General features: G+C 37.7%; 1 protein-coding gene across 1 annotated transcript; it reads right to left on the bottom strand.

The window, feature by feature from the left end:
• Positions 1 to 55: 55 nt before the first annotated feature.
• Positions 56 to 2,518, bottom strand: LOC141638396 (large ribosomal subunit protein eL15). The gene is made up of 4 exons (XM_074447809.1): positions 2,422 to 2,518; positions 2,128 to 2,294; positions 997 to 1,194; positions 56 to 467 (listed from the first exon to the last, which is right to left on the bottom strand). Exons 1-4 carry the CDS (start codon positions 2,423 to 2,425, stop codon positions 222 to 224), a joined length of 615 nt encoding a protein of 204 aa, XP_074303910.1. The 5' UTR covers positions 2,426 to 2,518; the 3' UTR covers positions 56 to 221.
• Between the last annotated feature and the right edge of the window lie 12,770 nt (positions 2,519 to 15,288).

Below are 15,288 nucleotides of genomic sequence, written 5' to 3'. Positions count from 1 at the left end.
ATTTTGATAGAAGATATAGAATTACCAAGGCAGGCAACAATCCAAAACAGGCAAATTAAAACAAGAGTATTGATAGGAGGCACAACCAGATGCCTGAAGGTTTCTTAGAAAAGTCTACAAGTCGCAACAATCTCTCGGAAATTTCAATTACAAACCAAAATACTAATGCAAACAAAAAAGGAACCACTGTTGACACCAAAAGGCAAGGCAAATAACCCAGATTAACGGTATCGAGGCATAGACTTGGTTTGGTTTCTCTTCCAGGTTGCCCTGCGGGATGGTCTGGCTTTGTGGTGAAGATGTCCTCTGCCACGAAGTCCTCTGTATTTCTTTCCAGCTGAAGTAAGACCACGGAGCTCTCTGTGTTTGTGAACCGGGTTGCAGATCCAGTTGATTCTTGGGTTGTTTCTCACAGCATTGTGGGCTGGGTCCACTAGGATCACTTCAAAATACTTGTAGGTAGAATCCTACAAAAATAGACAGACAGCAGGAATGAGAATTTAAACCACCTGAAATTGAGTATCACGGATTTTAACCTAAGTACTTGAATAAGACCTTGCAAAAAAAAAAAAGGTCTCTGGTTTAAGACTGTCGGGAGTCTAAAGGGTGGGCATCAGAGCAGTATGAAAGGGGATAATATGGATAAATGGTGGTGGTAGTGGTAATGGTGGTATAATCATAATCATCATCATCATCATCATCATCAACAACAACAAGAGCAACAACAACAACAACATATGGAAAGCAATTATAGCTACGCCTCATCTACAACTAAGGCAGGTGGCTGTAGCTATATTGGTTTAGGGGTAAATCATTGCCTACAATTATAGGCTCAATACAGTGCAAACTGCCGCCTGTAAGAAACACACACACACAGTGCAGATAGCCACAGCAGCAGAAAGCACATTATACATTCATCATTTGCCCACCACTAATGAAACTTAACAAGGCAGAAATGGTAAAACAAATAGCAAAATAAGTTAATCAAGAACAAACCTCGTTGATCCAGTAAGAGTTAAGGACCCTGAGACCACCAAGCTTGCGTCCAGCACGCTCCTCAGCAACTGACCTCTTGCTACGTTGGAACTTGAGCTGGGTAACTCCCTGGTTTGTAGGCTTACCATACACAATACCCTTAGGCACTGGCCTCTTGCGACCACCTCTCCTTACACGTACACGGTAAACAACAAATCCCTGCCGACAAAAATGTTCAGTTCCTAAACCAAAAATTACGACCCCACATCCATCATCTTGTTTCGTGTATAATTCTCATGTTCAGCAGTTAATACAAGCAAAAACAACCAGAATGTTACAAAAACTACAGCACATTTCCCAGCTATGTCAGTCAGTTTTATCGCAAGATTACAAAAGAACATTCAATCCCAGACAACAAGTTTTGAACTTTGGAGTTCTACCCATTCTCCCATGAAAAAATTACAGCACATTTACCAGCAAAGTGAGTCAGTTTTCTCGAAAATTTACAAAAGAACATTCAATCCCAAACCAAAAGTTTACAACTCTTAAGTTCTACCATTCTCCCATGAAAAAAATTGATACTTCCAAACAAACATCAACTCCATAAACAATACTGGGCTATTGCGACCACCCCTCCTTAAGCCATTTTACCACAAAATTACAACCCATTTAGATCTGAATATTACAAAAATTACAGAACATTTACCAGCTAAGACAGACAGTTTTCTCGGGAGTTTTCAAAAGAACAGTCAATCTCAAACCACAAGGTTACAACTTTCAAGTTCCAAACAAACATCAACTCCATCCAATTACTAAAGCAAACTAAAAATAAAACAATAAAATAATGAAATGACAAACAGATGCATCACACAAAACCCCGTTAGAAATTCTTCCGTGCTATCGGGTACAAAAATACGATAACGTGATACACCGGGTATACCTTAGAATTCTCAAACCCCATAATTATTCTAATCAAAGCAATCAATAAATCTAAAAGTAACACATTTTGAAATTAAGATCATGTGATTCCCAAGTTAAAACAAATCATAAAAGCAAGAAACTTCCATAGAACTAATTGTATTTAGTTAAAATGATCAACAAAAATGGTAAAAAAAGATGAAAAATTGGTAAAACAAAAAAGAGAAAGAAGACCTGCTTGGCCTTGTAACCGAGTCTTCTGGCCTTATCAGGACGAGTTGGACGAGTGACTCGGACAATGGAAGGAAGCTGACGATATTCCCAAGTACGAACCCTAAAAATGAACCTCATAACATCAGATTGCTTCTTGTTCCATAGCTCCTGCACATACTTGTACGCTCCTGTTACAAATATTCATCATCATCAATTAGATTTACATTTACATTACTATCACAATCATAAATAAAAAATGTAAATTAATTAATGAAGAAGATGAATTGAGGAAGATGGATGAATTGATTGATTTACCCATGGTTGGCTGCGGCTGCTGCTGCTGCTGGTGGTGTTGAGAGTGAGATGAATTAGGGTTTCAACCAAATTAATGGGAGGAAATGTGTGTGAGGGTTTTGTAGGGCAAACTAGAACCAGGGTTTTGTGTGTCTCTTCATGGGTCGTCTTTCTTTCGAGAGGCCCATTTTTTATTTGGTATGTCAACTCGGTTTGTAGTCCACCAAGTTGGGGACACACTCTTTTGTAGATCCAATTCGCTATTTGTCGTTAGAGTTGGCAAGTCTGACCCGATCCGAGTAATCCGATTAAGTTTGCAACCCGAAATCGACCCGACCCGACCTGATGGCAACCCGTAACCTGACATCACCCGATGATTAGTGACCCAGACCCGACCCGATACTGAGTAGATTAAATTGATGACCCGACAATTATTAAGCTTATTATTGATCAAAATGAAAGTGATTTTTTGTTTAGATTGATACATTTGACTTAATCCCCTATTTACTAAGGGGGCGTTTGGTTGAGGGTCTATAAGAAATGGAAAGGGAAACAAAGTTATTGATTTCCTTTGTTGGTGTTTGTTTGACACAAACAAAGAGAATGCAAATCCTCTCCTTACCTCTCAATCCATCTAATTCCTTACCCCTCACCCCCCAAGGTATGAGATTTCATTACACTTGTTACCCTTCAACCACCTTATTTACCTACCACCACACTTACGACTCCCACCACACCCGTCCCCAATAAGACGCCATCGTTACCACCACCACCACCACCACCACCACCACCACAACCACCCCACATAAACCACCACCACAACAACACCGCCACAAACCACCATAACGCCACCACCACCATCATAACCACCACAGCCATCCACTACCACCACCACGACGCCGCCGACGCCACAATCACCACCACCACAACCACCCTACCTAAACCACCATCAAAAACCTCTGCCACAACCACCCCACATAAACCACAACCACAACACCACCACCATGATGCCACCATCACCACAGCCACCCCACTGCCACCACCACCACGCCACCGCCACCACCATCACCACCACCACCACCACCACCCCACCTAAACCACCACCTGTACACCAAAACAAAACACAAACCACCACACTTCATTTTCTTGATGTAACCAAACAACTAGTTAAGTTTTAGGTAATCTCTTACCTTTCCCTCTCTTACCCTTTCTAATTTCTTTTCCCTTTCCCTTTCTCTAATCAAACGCCCCCAATGAATAGGCCAAACTTTAACTTTTTCCGCCTAAAACATATTTCCTAGAATAGTGCTTGGAATTTTTATCATATATACTATAGGTGTGGACATGATAAGCTATAAATGGATATAATATTTTGTATTTAAATATTAATAACATGTAATATTTCAAATTCTACACAAATTTATCTCCGATCTTCTTAGGGTAAGGAAATTCCTTTTTTAAAGAACTTATTGATAAAAATTTATTAACTTTTTATGATAAGAAGTTGCGGCTAAAAAATATAGTATTAGTAAATAATATTTGATAAAATTCATTGACTTTTTATGATAAAAATTTGCGGCTAGAAAATATGTTATTAATAAATATTTGTAAATTAACGTCATTAATTTCTCGGTAAAAAAATCAAAAAAAAAAACACTCATTTTATTACTTCTTACAATTTAAAATTTTACTTATTTCTCTAATCAAAATACATTAAGGAGAAAAATGAAAAATAAATGAATTGTCAATTTAAATTCTATAAATAATACACTAGGGCGCTGTTTGGTAAACGACATATTGACCATTTTTTAGCATATTCAAGGGTTTTAGTATTTTTGACCAATCAATATGCTAATTTTAGTTTTTGATAAACAGCATGTTGAAACAACATATTTGGGGTCAATATGCTGCTTACCCAGCATATTGGTTAGCAAATTGTAAAATAGAAAATTTTCTCCATTTTACAAAGAAAGCTAACAATCTACTAATCGTAATCTGTCAATTACTAAACACTCAAATTAATTCTGCTAATTATAATATGCTAGTCAAACCTTCTGATAAGATCTGCCATTTATAATCTGTTTTTATAATCTGCTTATGCTGAAATTAATCCGTTGTTTACCAAACAGGGCCTAAAAAGTAAAACTCTATAAATACCGTGAATATATTGCACAGGGTCTATATTAGTAACTTTATAAATATCGCACATTCACTGTGCGGGATCTAAACTACTTAGTAATGAAGTAATTAAGCCAAAGAATGAATAAAAACTAAATTTAATAGTTAAAAATTGAAGTAATGTGATAAAGTAAGCGGACTAAGTAATGACCCAACCCAAACATGATCCGACCTGATACATCATTTGACCCGATAACGATCTGAACCCGACCCGATCTAACCTGAAAGGGTTGTCTGACCCGACATAACCCGAACCCGACTTGACCCGACCAAAATCCGACCCGATTGCCACCTTTATCCATACCCTTGTCATTAAGATATAGTTAATGAACTTTCGATTTTGCCCCTCGTTTCTCTTTCCTTTTAATTAAATCGCAAAAATACATTTCTCGTTAAAATCAAATAAAAAATGAAAATTGTCTTTCAAAACTTCAATTTTTTCTTGTCATCAATAAGGAATTGATTCATCTAAACTTGAATTCTCATCAACAACAACAAATCGATGAATAAGTGACATAGTTTAGCACAATTTTCATTGATTCGCTAATTTTCCATAGATTAGAAATTGAAAATAAAGTTAGCAAATTAGAACGGATTAGAATACTAATCAAACCAAATTCACGCTCAAACTTAGGAAGGACGTGACTGTTGCACCTAGGAACCTAGGCTCAGATGTAAATTCCTCACGTCCGAGCCTCGGTTCAAATGTGGAATAACCATATATGGACTCAAGTTTGGATACGATTGTTCCACGTCCAAACTTTTTTTTTTGTTTTTAAAAAAAGTTTATTTGTTTTCCTTTTTAATCGTTATTAGTAATTAAAATTAAATTTTAATTTTCCGTTCCTAATACAGTTTTTTCCCTAAGAAGACTAGCAAGAGAAGATGGTTGATAATGAGAGTCAAGTAAGAAGTCGAAGGGTTACGACAATCAGAACGAGAGAAAGTTCCTCGCATATAGCTTCAGCGTGAGGTTGCACTGCGCCTCAACTTCAAATTTCTTCGTGTCCTCGGGTTTTTTTAGAGGGCGACTCTAAGCATTGAAAACTCTACGGGGGATGTAGTTAATAGGATAAATATATTAGTTGGACCTCAATCATTACCTTAAGGTTTTGGTTGAGATGGTTCATCTAACATGATATCAGAGCTAGGGGACCAAATGGTCATGGGAATATCTCACGAAGTGGAATTTCAGAACATGGTGCAGAGAGCCTGTATTAACCACTCTTCAAGCCCAATAGACATTCGAATGAGGGGTGTAATAGGATAAATATATTATTTGGCCTCAACATCACCTTAAGGTTTGGGTAGACATGTACTCATTGTGGGAAATATTGATATATTTCATCAAGAAAAATCGGATTATAACGAAATTATGAAATTACGAGTCATAAACGAAATTGCATAAACAAAAGAATAGAGATTAGAATTAACCTCCGGTCCTAGCAATTTAGCCTAAGAACAAATATCAAGATCGATATTCTCCTAATCGTTGCACCCAAGATGCTCCGAGAAATGCCCTTTTTCTTGCTAGAAAGAGAACCCTAAATTCTCATAATTTTAGGGTAGTTTTTAGGGTTTTGATGAGAGTGTTTAGTCAAAAATCAAGTGAGTAAAAAAATCCCCTTTTCTCTCCTCTTTTAACCGTGTAAAAGGAGGAAAAAAGGGAAGATATTTTTCTTCCTTTTTTTTTCTTAAACCGTGAATCACCAAAAATAAGGAGAAAATCTTCTTATTTTTGGTAGTCATCATATTGTATAAAATTTGTATAATTATCAATTGTCATTTATGTCGTCACGTATTAATAAGTCCACACACAACAGTTTCTAGTCGATTTATTAATACCGGTCCGTCATCATTTATTATGACAATATCGTATAATATATACATTAACTATAAATATCGCATATTTATAATTTGCTAATTAAATATAACCGTTTATGTTTAATTACGAATTAACATCTTAATTCGTTTAAGCTAACATTATATACAATAATTAAATATAACAGTTTATATTCAATTTACGAATTAACAATTAATTCGTCTCAGCTGATATTATTTAATTGTATTAAATAATCGACTCATCATCACATTGACTAACCTTTTAGTCAAATACATGGACTAACCTTTTAGTCATATAAGGCATCAATGTGATTATTTTTCATATAATCACATCTCTCAAACACATCCTTTAGGTGTGACTTTTAGGGACCAGTTGATCACCGCCATCAGTATGATAATAACGTCAAACTTATAGCAAGCCAACCGTTATTAGTAAACGTTAATCAACTGATAAAATACTAAGTATACCCTGTGAACCTATAAGAGATTTATAAACGTTATCACAGTCACTGTGGAGGACACTAGCTCCAACAATCTCCCACTTGTCCTCACAAGTGTATGTGCGATAACCGATTCTCATATCCTTAATTTCTCTCACTCAATGTAAAACAATTTGCAAAATCCGTATTCACAAAGGTCGTATTTTACAAGTGATCAATATCACGAGTGGTTTTCCCGACTAGAGAGTAACTTAACTGATAAACGAATCATCATTCGAGCATGGCCATGCATTTCAGTTACAACTCCTCGAGCGGCCCTGAGAAATGACTAAACCTGATAAAGGTTGGATATTTTCTTCAACTCGAATCCTGCAGATACAAGCACAGTATGAAATGACCCAGTAAAAATCTGCTCAGCCTCCTGTTACTGTCGACCATGAGAAAGAAACCAAAGTCACCCAAAAACTGCCTTAATCTCAAGAGACAGTCGATAGTCAAAAGAATCGACTCTGGGAACACAATGGACGTCCAATCCACGACCTGGCACCGAATGTTTTTAAACATTTAGGACTCCATTACGTTGTCACAATGTCCTACGAGGTATCATTATAACTCGCATCTGTGATCGATCAACCAACCGTTTGACTTATGGCTCGTTGAACCCACCATCAATCAACTTCACAATATAATAGCCAGAGTTATCAGCTCATGTAGGCGATTACGGACCAAAACAAATATAATGTAATTCAGTTCACTTTGTGGCGTTCAATGTTGTCGTACAATCCACATGAAAAACAAAATATGAAATAATACGATGAAGTTATAAATAGCATATGAAAAAAAAAATGTATCGAATTCATAAGCAACTACTACAACTCAGGAACACGTTTAATTCCCATGGAAATAACGTGCCCTTCATGCTTATCATATTTCAATGGTTTAGTGAGAGGATCCGCGATGTTGTCATCCGAAACAATCTTGTCAATCATTATCTCCTCTTGCTCCACGTAATCACGGATCAGGTGAGCCTTCCGATGTACATGTCTAGACTTATTGCTAGACTTAGGCTCCTTGGCCTGGAAGATGGCACCTCTATTGTCACAATAGATGGTGATTGGGTCATTCGAACTAGGAACTATGGTTAGTCCTTGTAAGAATTGACGCATCCATATAGCTTCCTTTGTTGCTTCTGAAGCGGCATAGTACTCGGATTCAGTAGTAGAATCTGCTACAACTTCCTGTTTGGAACTTTTCCAGCTGACCGCAACACCATTAAAAGTAAAGACGAATCCAGACTGAGATTTCGAATCATATCGATTCGTTTGGAAGCTAGCATATGCGTAACCGATTGCACATAGCTTAGTATCTCCTCCATAAGTCAATGCCCAATCCTTAGTTCTCCGTAGGTACTTAAGGATGTTTTTAACAGACATCCAGTGTGTTTCACCTGGATTGCGTTGGTACCGACTCGTCATACTCAATGCATATGCCACGTCTGGACATGTGCATATCATGGCATACATGATTGATCCTATGGTTGATGTATAAGGAATGTGACTCATGCGATCGACCCCTTCCGGTGTCGTGGGTGACTGAGACTTGCTCAAATGCATCCCAGAAGTCATTGAAAGGTTCCCCTTCTTGGAGTTGGTCATGCTGAACCTTTCAAGAATCTTATCTAAATAAGACTCCTGACTCAGTGATAACATCCGTCGTGATCTATCTTGATAGATACGAATTCCCAATATGCGTTGTGCCTCACCCAGATCTTTCATCTGGAAATGGTTCTTCAACCATCCTTTTACCGAAGATAAGAGAGAAATATCATTCCAAATCAAGAGTATGTCATCGACATACAATATCAAGAAAACAATCTTGCTCCCACTCGACTTGACATATAAGCATGGTTCCTCGACCGATCGAGTGAAACCATACTCTTTTATCATCTGGTCGAAACGATGATTCCAACTCCGAGAAGTTTGCTTAAGTTCATAAATGGAACGTTTAAGCTTGCACACTTTCTTAGGATTTTCAGGATCTATGAAACCTTCGGGTTGTACCATGTACAATTCTTCCTCCAAATAATCGTTTAAGAAGGCGGTTTTCACATTCATCTGCCAAATTTCATAGTCATGAAAAGCGGCAATCGCTAAGATTATCCGAATGGAACGCAGCATAACTACGGGTGCAAAGATTTCATCATAATGCAATCCGTGCACTTGAGTGAAACCTTTTGTCACTAGTCGTGCCTTATAGGTATCTGGTTGCCCTTCTACAGAATGCTTTATTTTGTAAAGCCATTTGCACTGAAGAGGTCGTACCTTGTTAGGTAAATCAACAAGATCCCATACATCATTCTCATACATGGAGTCGATCTCGGATTGCATGGCTTCAAGCCATAACTTAGAGTCGGAACAGGTCATGGCACCTTTATAGGTAGCGGGTTCATTACTCTCTAGGAGCAATACGTCATTTTCCTCGACCATACCAATGTATCTGTCTGGAGGATTAGAGACTCTACCCGACCTCCTAGGTTCCTGAGGAATATTAACCGTATCATTAGTTGAAGGAACATCTTCCTCCATCTGTTCCTTGGTTGTTGGTTCTTGAATCTCCGACAGCTCGAAGGTTCTATTACTTGACTTGTTCTCGAGAAATTCTTTCTCTAAGAACTTTGCACTAGCCGCAACAAAAACTCGATGTTCGGTAGGCGAATAGAAGTAATGACCAAACATTCCTTTTGGATAACCAATAAAGTATGTCTTGACCGATCGCGGGCCGAGCTTATCCTCGTGTCTCCACTTGACATAAGCCTCGCAGCCCCAAACCCGAATAAAGGACAAGTTAGGGACCGTTCCCTTCCATATTTCATACGGAGTCTTGTCGACAACTTTAGACGGACTTCGGTTAGGTATAAGAGCAGCTGACAAAAGAGCAAAACCCCATAATGAATCAGGTACTACCGTGTGACTCATCATGGATCGAACCATATCAAGTAGTGCTCGATTTCTCCGTTCGGACACACCATTTAGTTGAGGTGTTCCAGGTGGAGTTAACTGTAAAACTATTCCACAGTCTTTAAGGTGTTGATCAAACTCATTTGAAAGATATTCGCCACCACGATCTGAACGGAGTGCTTTAACCTTTCTTCTCAGTTGGTTCTCAACCTTATTCTGGTATTCCTTGAATTTTTTAAAAGACTCACTTTTATGCTTCATTAAGTAGACATATCCGTATCTACTCAAATCATCCGTGAAAATGATAAAATATCTATAGCCATCTCTTGCGGTGATTGACATAGGTCCACATACATCAGTATGTATGAGTCCTAATAGGTCAGTAGCGCGCATTCCAACACCTTTGAAGGAAATTCGAGTCATTTTGCCGATAAGACATGATTCTCACGTGCCAAATGATGAGAAATCAAATGTGGAGATAGTCCCATTTTCAATGAGTTTCTTTACACGTTTTTCATTTATGTGTCCCATTCGACAATGCCATAGATAAGTTTGATCTTTGTCACCGACCTTTAATTTCTTATTATTCACATGTAATATATCTGTGGTTTGATCTAAGATATAAATTCCATTCATGGAAACTGCTTTGCCATAAACCATTTCATTAAAAGAGAAAATACAGCTATTGTCCTTTATTGAAAATGAAAAACCGTCTTTATCAAGTACGGAAACAGAAATAATATTCTTAGATAAACTGGGTACATAGTAACAGTTATATAAATATAACTCAAAACCACTCGGGAGCTGGATTACGTATGTTCCCATTGAGAGTGCAAAGAAACTCTTGCTCCATTCCCGACTCGCAGTCCACATCACCCTTTGCGAGGGTGTGGTGTTTTTAGGCCCCTGCAAATGATTACACGTATGAGAACCACAACCAGATTGGTACCCAAGTTAAAACTTGCATGGTTAATCTCAATCATATGAATATAAGATGACATACCAACAGCAGTGACGCGACCTGCTTTTATGTCCTCACGGTACACGGGACAGTTCCTCCTCCAATGCCCAGTCTTGTGACAATGGTGGCACTCAACGTTACCGCCCTTGCTCTTTTCCTTGCCTTGTGAGCCACTAGTCTCACCAGGCCCACTCTTACCGTTTCCTGACTTCTTAAAATTTGGCTTTCCTACAGTTAGGTCGCCGTGAGCTTTGCCCTTACCCTTATTCTTGTTGGAAATCATGAGAACATCTTGCTTCATGCTCCCACTCAATTTCATATCCTTCTCGGTCTGTACGAGAAGTGAGTGTAGCTCATGAGGACTTTTCTTCATGTCATTCATGTAGTAATTTGCTGATGAGTCATAATTATATACATATTTATGCCTCCCCTTAATTGCTTTTGATACGGTTTTCGTGCTAGTTTATAGCATTTACATGCCTTTTAAGTTAGAATGTCGATACTTCCGCCTTTTGATGTTTAATGCAGGAATGATGCATTTGAGGAGCAAAGGAATGAAATGGGCATCGCGGAGTGAGCATGAAGGGATACACGAAGCATGGCACGAGAATCCATAAGAACGAAGGAAGAGAAGTTAAGAAGAAAACACGAAGAAACGAGCTTCTTATTACAAGTGCCTACTTTGAAGAGCCATATCTCGAGTTCTACAACAGATTTTCAAATGATTCCAATTGGAGGTGAAAGCCTATCCTCTTAGCTTTCCAACTCCGCGAAAATCGCTTGTTTCTGACAAGTAACGAAGAAATGGCGGCCGTTTGAAGTTCAGTGCGCGAAGTAGGAAATTGGTGCCTCGATCGAGTCAACCTTGGCTCGATCGAGGAACTTCATGCTCGATCGAGTCACTCTCGACTCGATCGAGGAACCAACCTAATCAACTAAATTTCGCAATGTCGAGAGTTGGGTGTTCTTGAACTTTGGTGCCTCGATCGAGTCACTCTCGACTCGATCGAGGAACTTTCCAGTTTTATAATTCCCGCAACTTTCCTTAAGTCGGTTATGTATTGCTATAAATACCAAAACTCGTACCCTAGGTTATTTTTATGCTTTATTTTCAGTAGGTTTTATATAGCTACCTTAGAAAACTCTCTCAAATACTTAGTTTAGCTATTTATTGTTCTTCCTTCCGGATCTAAGCATTCCTTTATTACGGTATCAATCTTTCTTTAATAATTATTCTATCATTATTGTTTATCTTATTATGTTCTTAATTATGCCTTCTTATATTGTTATTGTTGTTATTATAATTAGTATGAGTAGCTAAATTCCTCATCTAGGATGAAGGGGATCTAGGTTAATTAGAAAGGGGAAATTGATTAATTGCTAGTGAAATCGTTTAAGTTGTCGTTTGATTATTGTTCTTATTCTAGTTAATTAACTTAGGCCTGAGTTGTTAATTAGTGTAGCGAATTAATCCTTTCAACGACCGGGTTAGAATTAATATAGGCTGCGATAATCAAATAGATTGTATCTAATTATAGCGACCGCATGTTAGAATCGATCTAAAGGGCATAATAGAGTCGACCGATCTTATGACCTTAGACAGCTTGGCAGATCTAGCAATTGATTAATAGACCCCATATAATTGACCTAGTGAACCGGAAATCCTAGACCTTTAATATTATTGTTTTTTGCCCTTTAAATTACTTGCAATTAGTTGGTTAGCATACAAACAAAACAAACCCCCACAATTGGTTACTTTAAGACAGATTTAAATATAAACAAACTAGATAATCACCGCCTCCCTGTGGATTCGACCCTGACTTACCGCTAGCTATTTTGTTAGTAGTAGTTTAGGTTTACTTTGATTAAGGTGATACGACTTTAGCCTTATCAAATTTGGCGCCGTTGCCGGGGAGGCAACAATTTTTCTGTTTGTTTTTATTTAGTTTGTCTTTTGTCTCAGGGAACATCAGTTCCTTGAGACCGTTCTAATGTTTTCCATCGAGTTTCTACAGGGTGAAGATGAGAACTTCCATGATTACATGCATAGATGGAATGATTGGATTCGTTCCCATAATTACGAGGCCAAAATTCCACGACTTACTATGTGCCTTACCATCATAAAAGGTATGAACAGACAAACCCAAGCCTATATTGACTCCATAGGTATGGGAGATTTTGGTGGTAAGAATATTGAAGACGTCCTTTCTTTCTTTGAATGGCTTGCTATTGAATGCATTAAACCCACTTTTTCATTTCAGCCATACATGGATGAGGGTGTGGGTGAGACCATAGAAACCGTTTTAAAGAATGAAAAAAATATTAAGGGAAACATAGAGGATGAGACCATATGCTTAGTTGATAACCCCTTCTTTGACGACAATCTAGAACCCCTCTATGACGATTTTACAGACAGTGAGTCACATGAGGAAGACTTGACAGACCCCTTAGATTACCCCTTTTGTGTTGAGTCTTGGGATCAGGAGAGTGAGGATGCGCGATTCGAAGATCTTGAGGTTAAATGGGACTCATGTGACGATATGCTGACTCTTTGTTTTGATACCCCCCTTTCAGCTGTTTCATTTGATTCTAATTTTGAGTCTAGTGAGGTTCATTTCATTACACCCGTGCAGAATGCATATTTTGATGTTTCTGATGTTGAAGATGATATTGATGAATACTCTACACAAGGGACCCCTATTATGGACCCTTTAGATGCTTTGATATCTTTTGAGACATGTACAGGTGAATCTCCCATTTGGAAAGCTGAGTTGGATGCTTTAGAGGCTGAAATATATAGGATAGAGCCTATCAACAAGGGGAACGAGAAGGTATATGAGTCAATGAATACTCTTTGCACGGTAGAGGTAATATATTCTTTTGCCACCGATTCTGATATTAGGAGTGGTAGACCTCCTGACCAAGAGGTAATTGTTGACGATAATTTCATGAGGATTACTGGTGTAGTGAGTGATAAATTACCTCGTATGACTTTTACTTTGTGTTTTGATTCTCCTTATTCTTTTGGTTGGACGAACAAATTGATGCGATTTTATTATAATTGTCATCAAAATTTTGATATGCTGAGACGGTCTTTAACATTGATTTTATATGCTCCTGTTATATCTTGGTGCTACTTATGCTTTTGTGTAGCACATGCGCAGATTTATGATCAACTATTAAGAGCTTTGAGCTGTTTTGATTGTGCCCAATTGCGGGTAATCGATATATAAAGAAAGGAAGGGGACGGCAACAGGTTCCTCGATCGAGTAAGACGAGGCTCGATCGAGTAACCACGTTTTTGGGTTTATTTCGTAGCTGACTTGATGTTGAATTGCGCGGTTGATGATTTTTCCCCTATTTTTGCAGCTGGTTTGGGGAATCATAAGCTCTTACCCGGTATTCTCTTCCCTTGTACCTTCTTTTATTGTATTATCTAGTTATTTCCCATTCTTTTTGTTAGTTGTGTCCTTTAGGTTGCTGGATTTGTGTGTGATTGCTATGCTGTAGGCGTCACAATGAGGACACTGTGACATTTAGGTTTGGGGGAGGGTCTTTTATTATGTTGTGTGCTTTTTATTTATGTTGTGTGCATTTATATAAAATATCCATAAAAATTAAAAATTTTATAAAATACAAAAACATGTTTTTCCTTTGTTTTAGGTCGAGTCTTGGTGAATTGAATAACAATGATGTTAAATTGCATTGTTTTTGCATTTGAATCCCAAATAGTTGTTCATGTACATTGTTTTGACTCGTTAGCCATGAAAACAAAGCTCATAATTCAAGTCTTTACCGTATTGACATGCCTTATATTGATTAGATTTGACATAATTACGTTGGTAAACTACTTAAATTCTGAGGTCTATAGAGCTTCCTAGGCCAGGAACATCAATAAACTGGTCTCATTGTCAATTAGGCTTGAGTGTGGTTTCTCCTTGTGGAATGTGTAATATCAAATTGCATAAGTGTGACATTGATTTCTTGATACTTTTATTGCTTTCATTTGACTAAGTACATGTGGATAAGCGTTCTTACCGTTCAAATAAGCCTTTCAATTACCTTTTGTTAGCCCGTTTGAACCCTTGTAGCCAATATTAATTACATCCTATGAGCTACAATCCAAGAATTTGCCTACCTTTTCGGGACAGTCGCAGTTGCTTGTTTATCATGTCTATTTTGCTATTATGGTTGGGTTGGGACTTATTGTTGTCATGTGGGTATAGCAAAATACTTTTAGCGATTGTGTTGTATCCTTGTGTTGGAAAAAGAAAAATATGAAGCAAAAGAAAAAAAAAAGAAAAGAAGAAAGAAAAAAGAGAAAAAGAGAAAAAGAGAAAAGAAAAGAAAAGAGATTGCTTCATTTGGTTTTGTCAAGGATCAAAAGGATGGTTGTTAGAGTCTAATGCATAGTTGGAGAGTAATTTATTAGCTCTCATATGTTGTAAAGTTGAGATCATTTCTCTAAGTTGGGTTCATTTATTATCAAAGATTTGGTTTTTGTTTTGGT

This window comes from Silene latifolia, unplaced genomic scaffold, assembly GCF_048544455.1.
Source record: "Silene latifolia isolate original U9 population unplaced genomic scaffold, ASM4854445v1 scaffold_20.1, whole genome shotgun sequence".
Classification (NCBI taxonomy): Eukaryota; Viridiplantae; Streptophyta; class Magnoliopsida; order Caryophyllales; family Caryophyllaceae; genus Silene; species Silene latifolia.
This window is presented reverse-complemented; position numbering and strand designations above follow the sequence as displayed.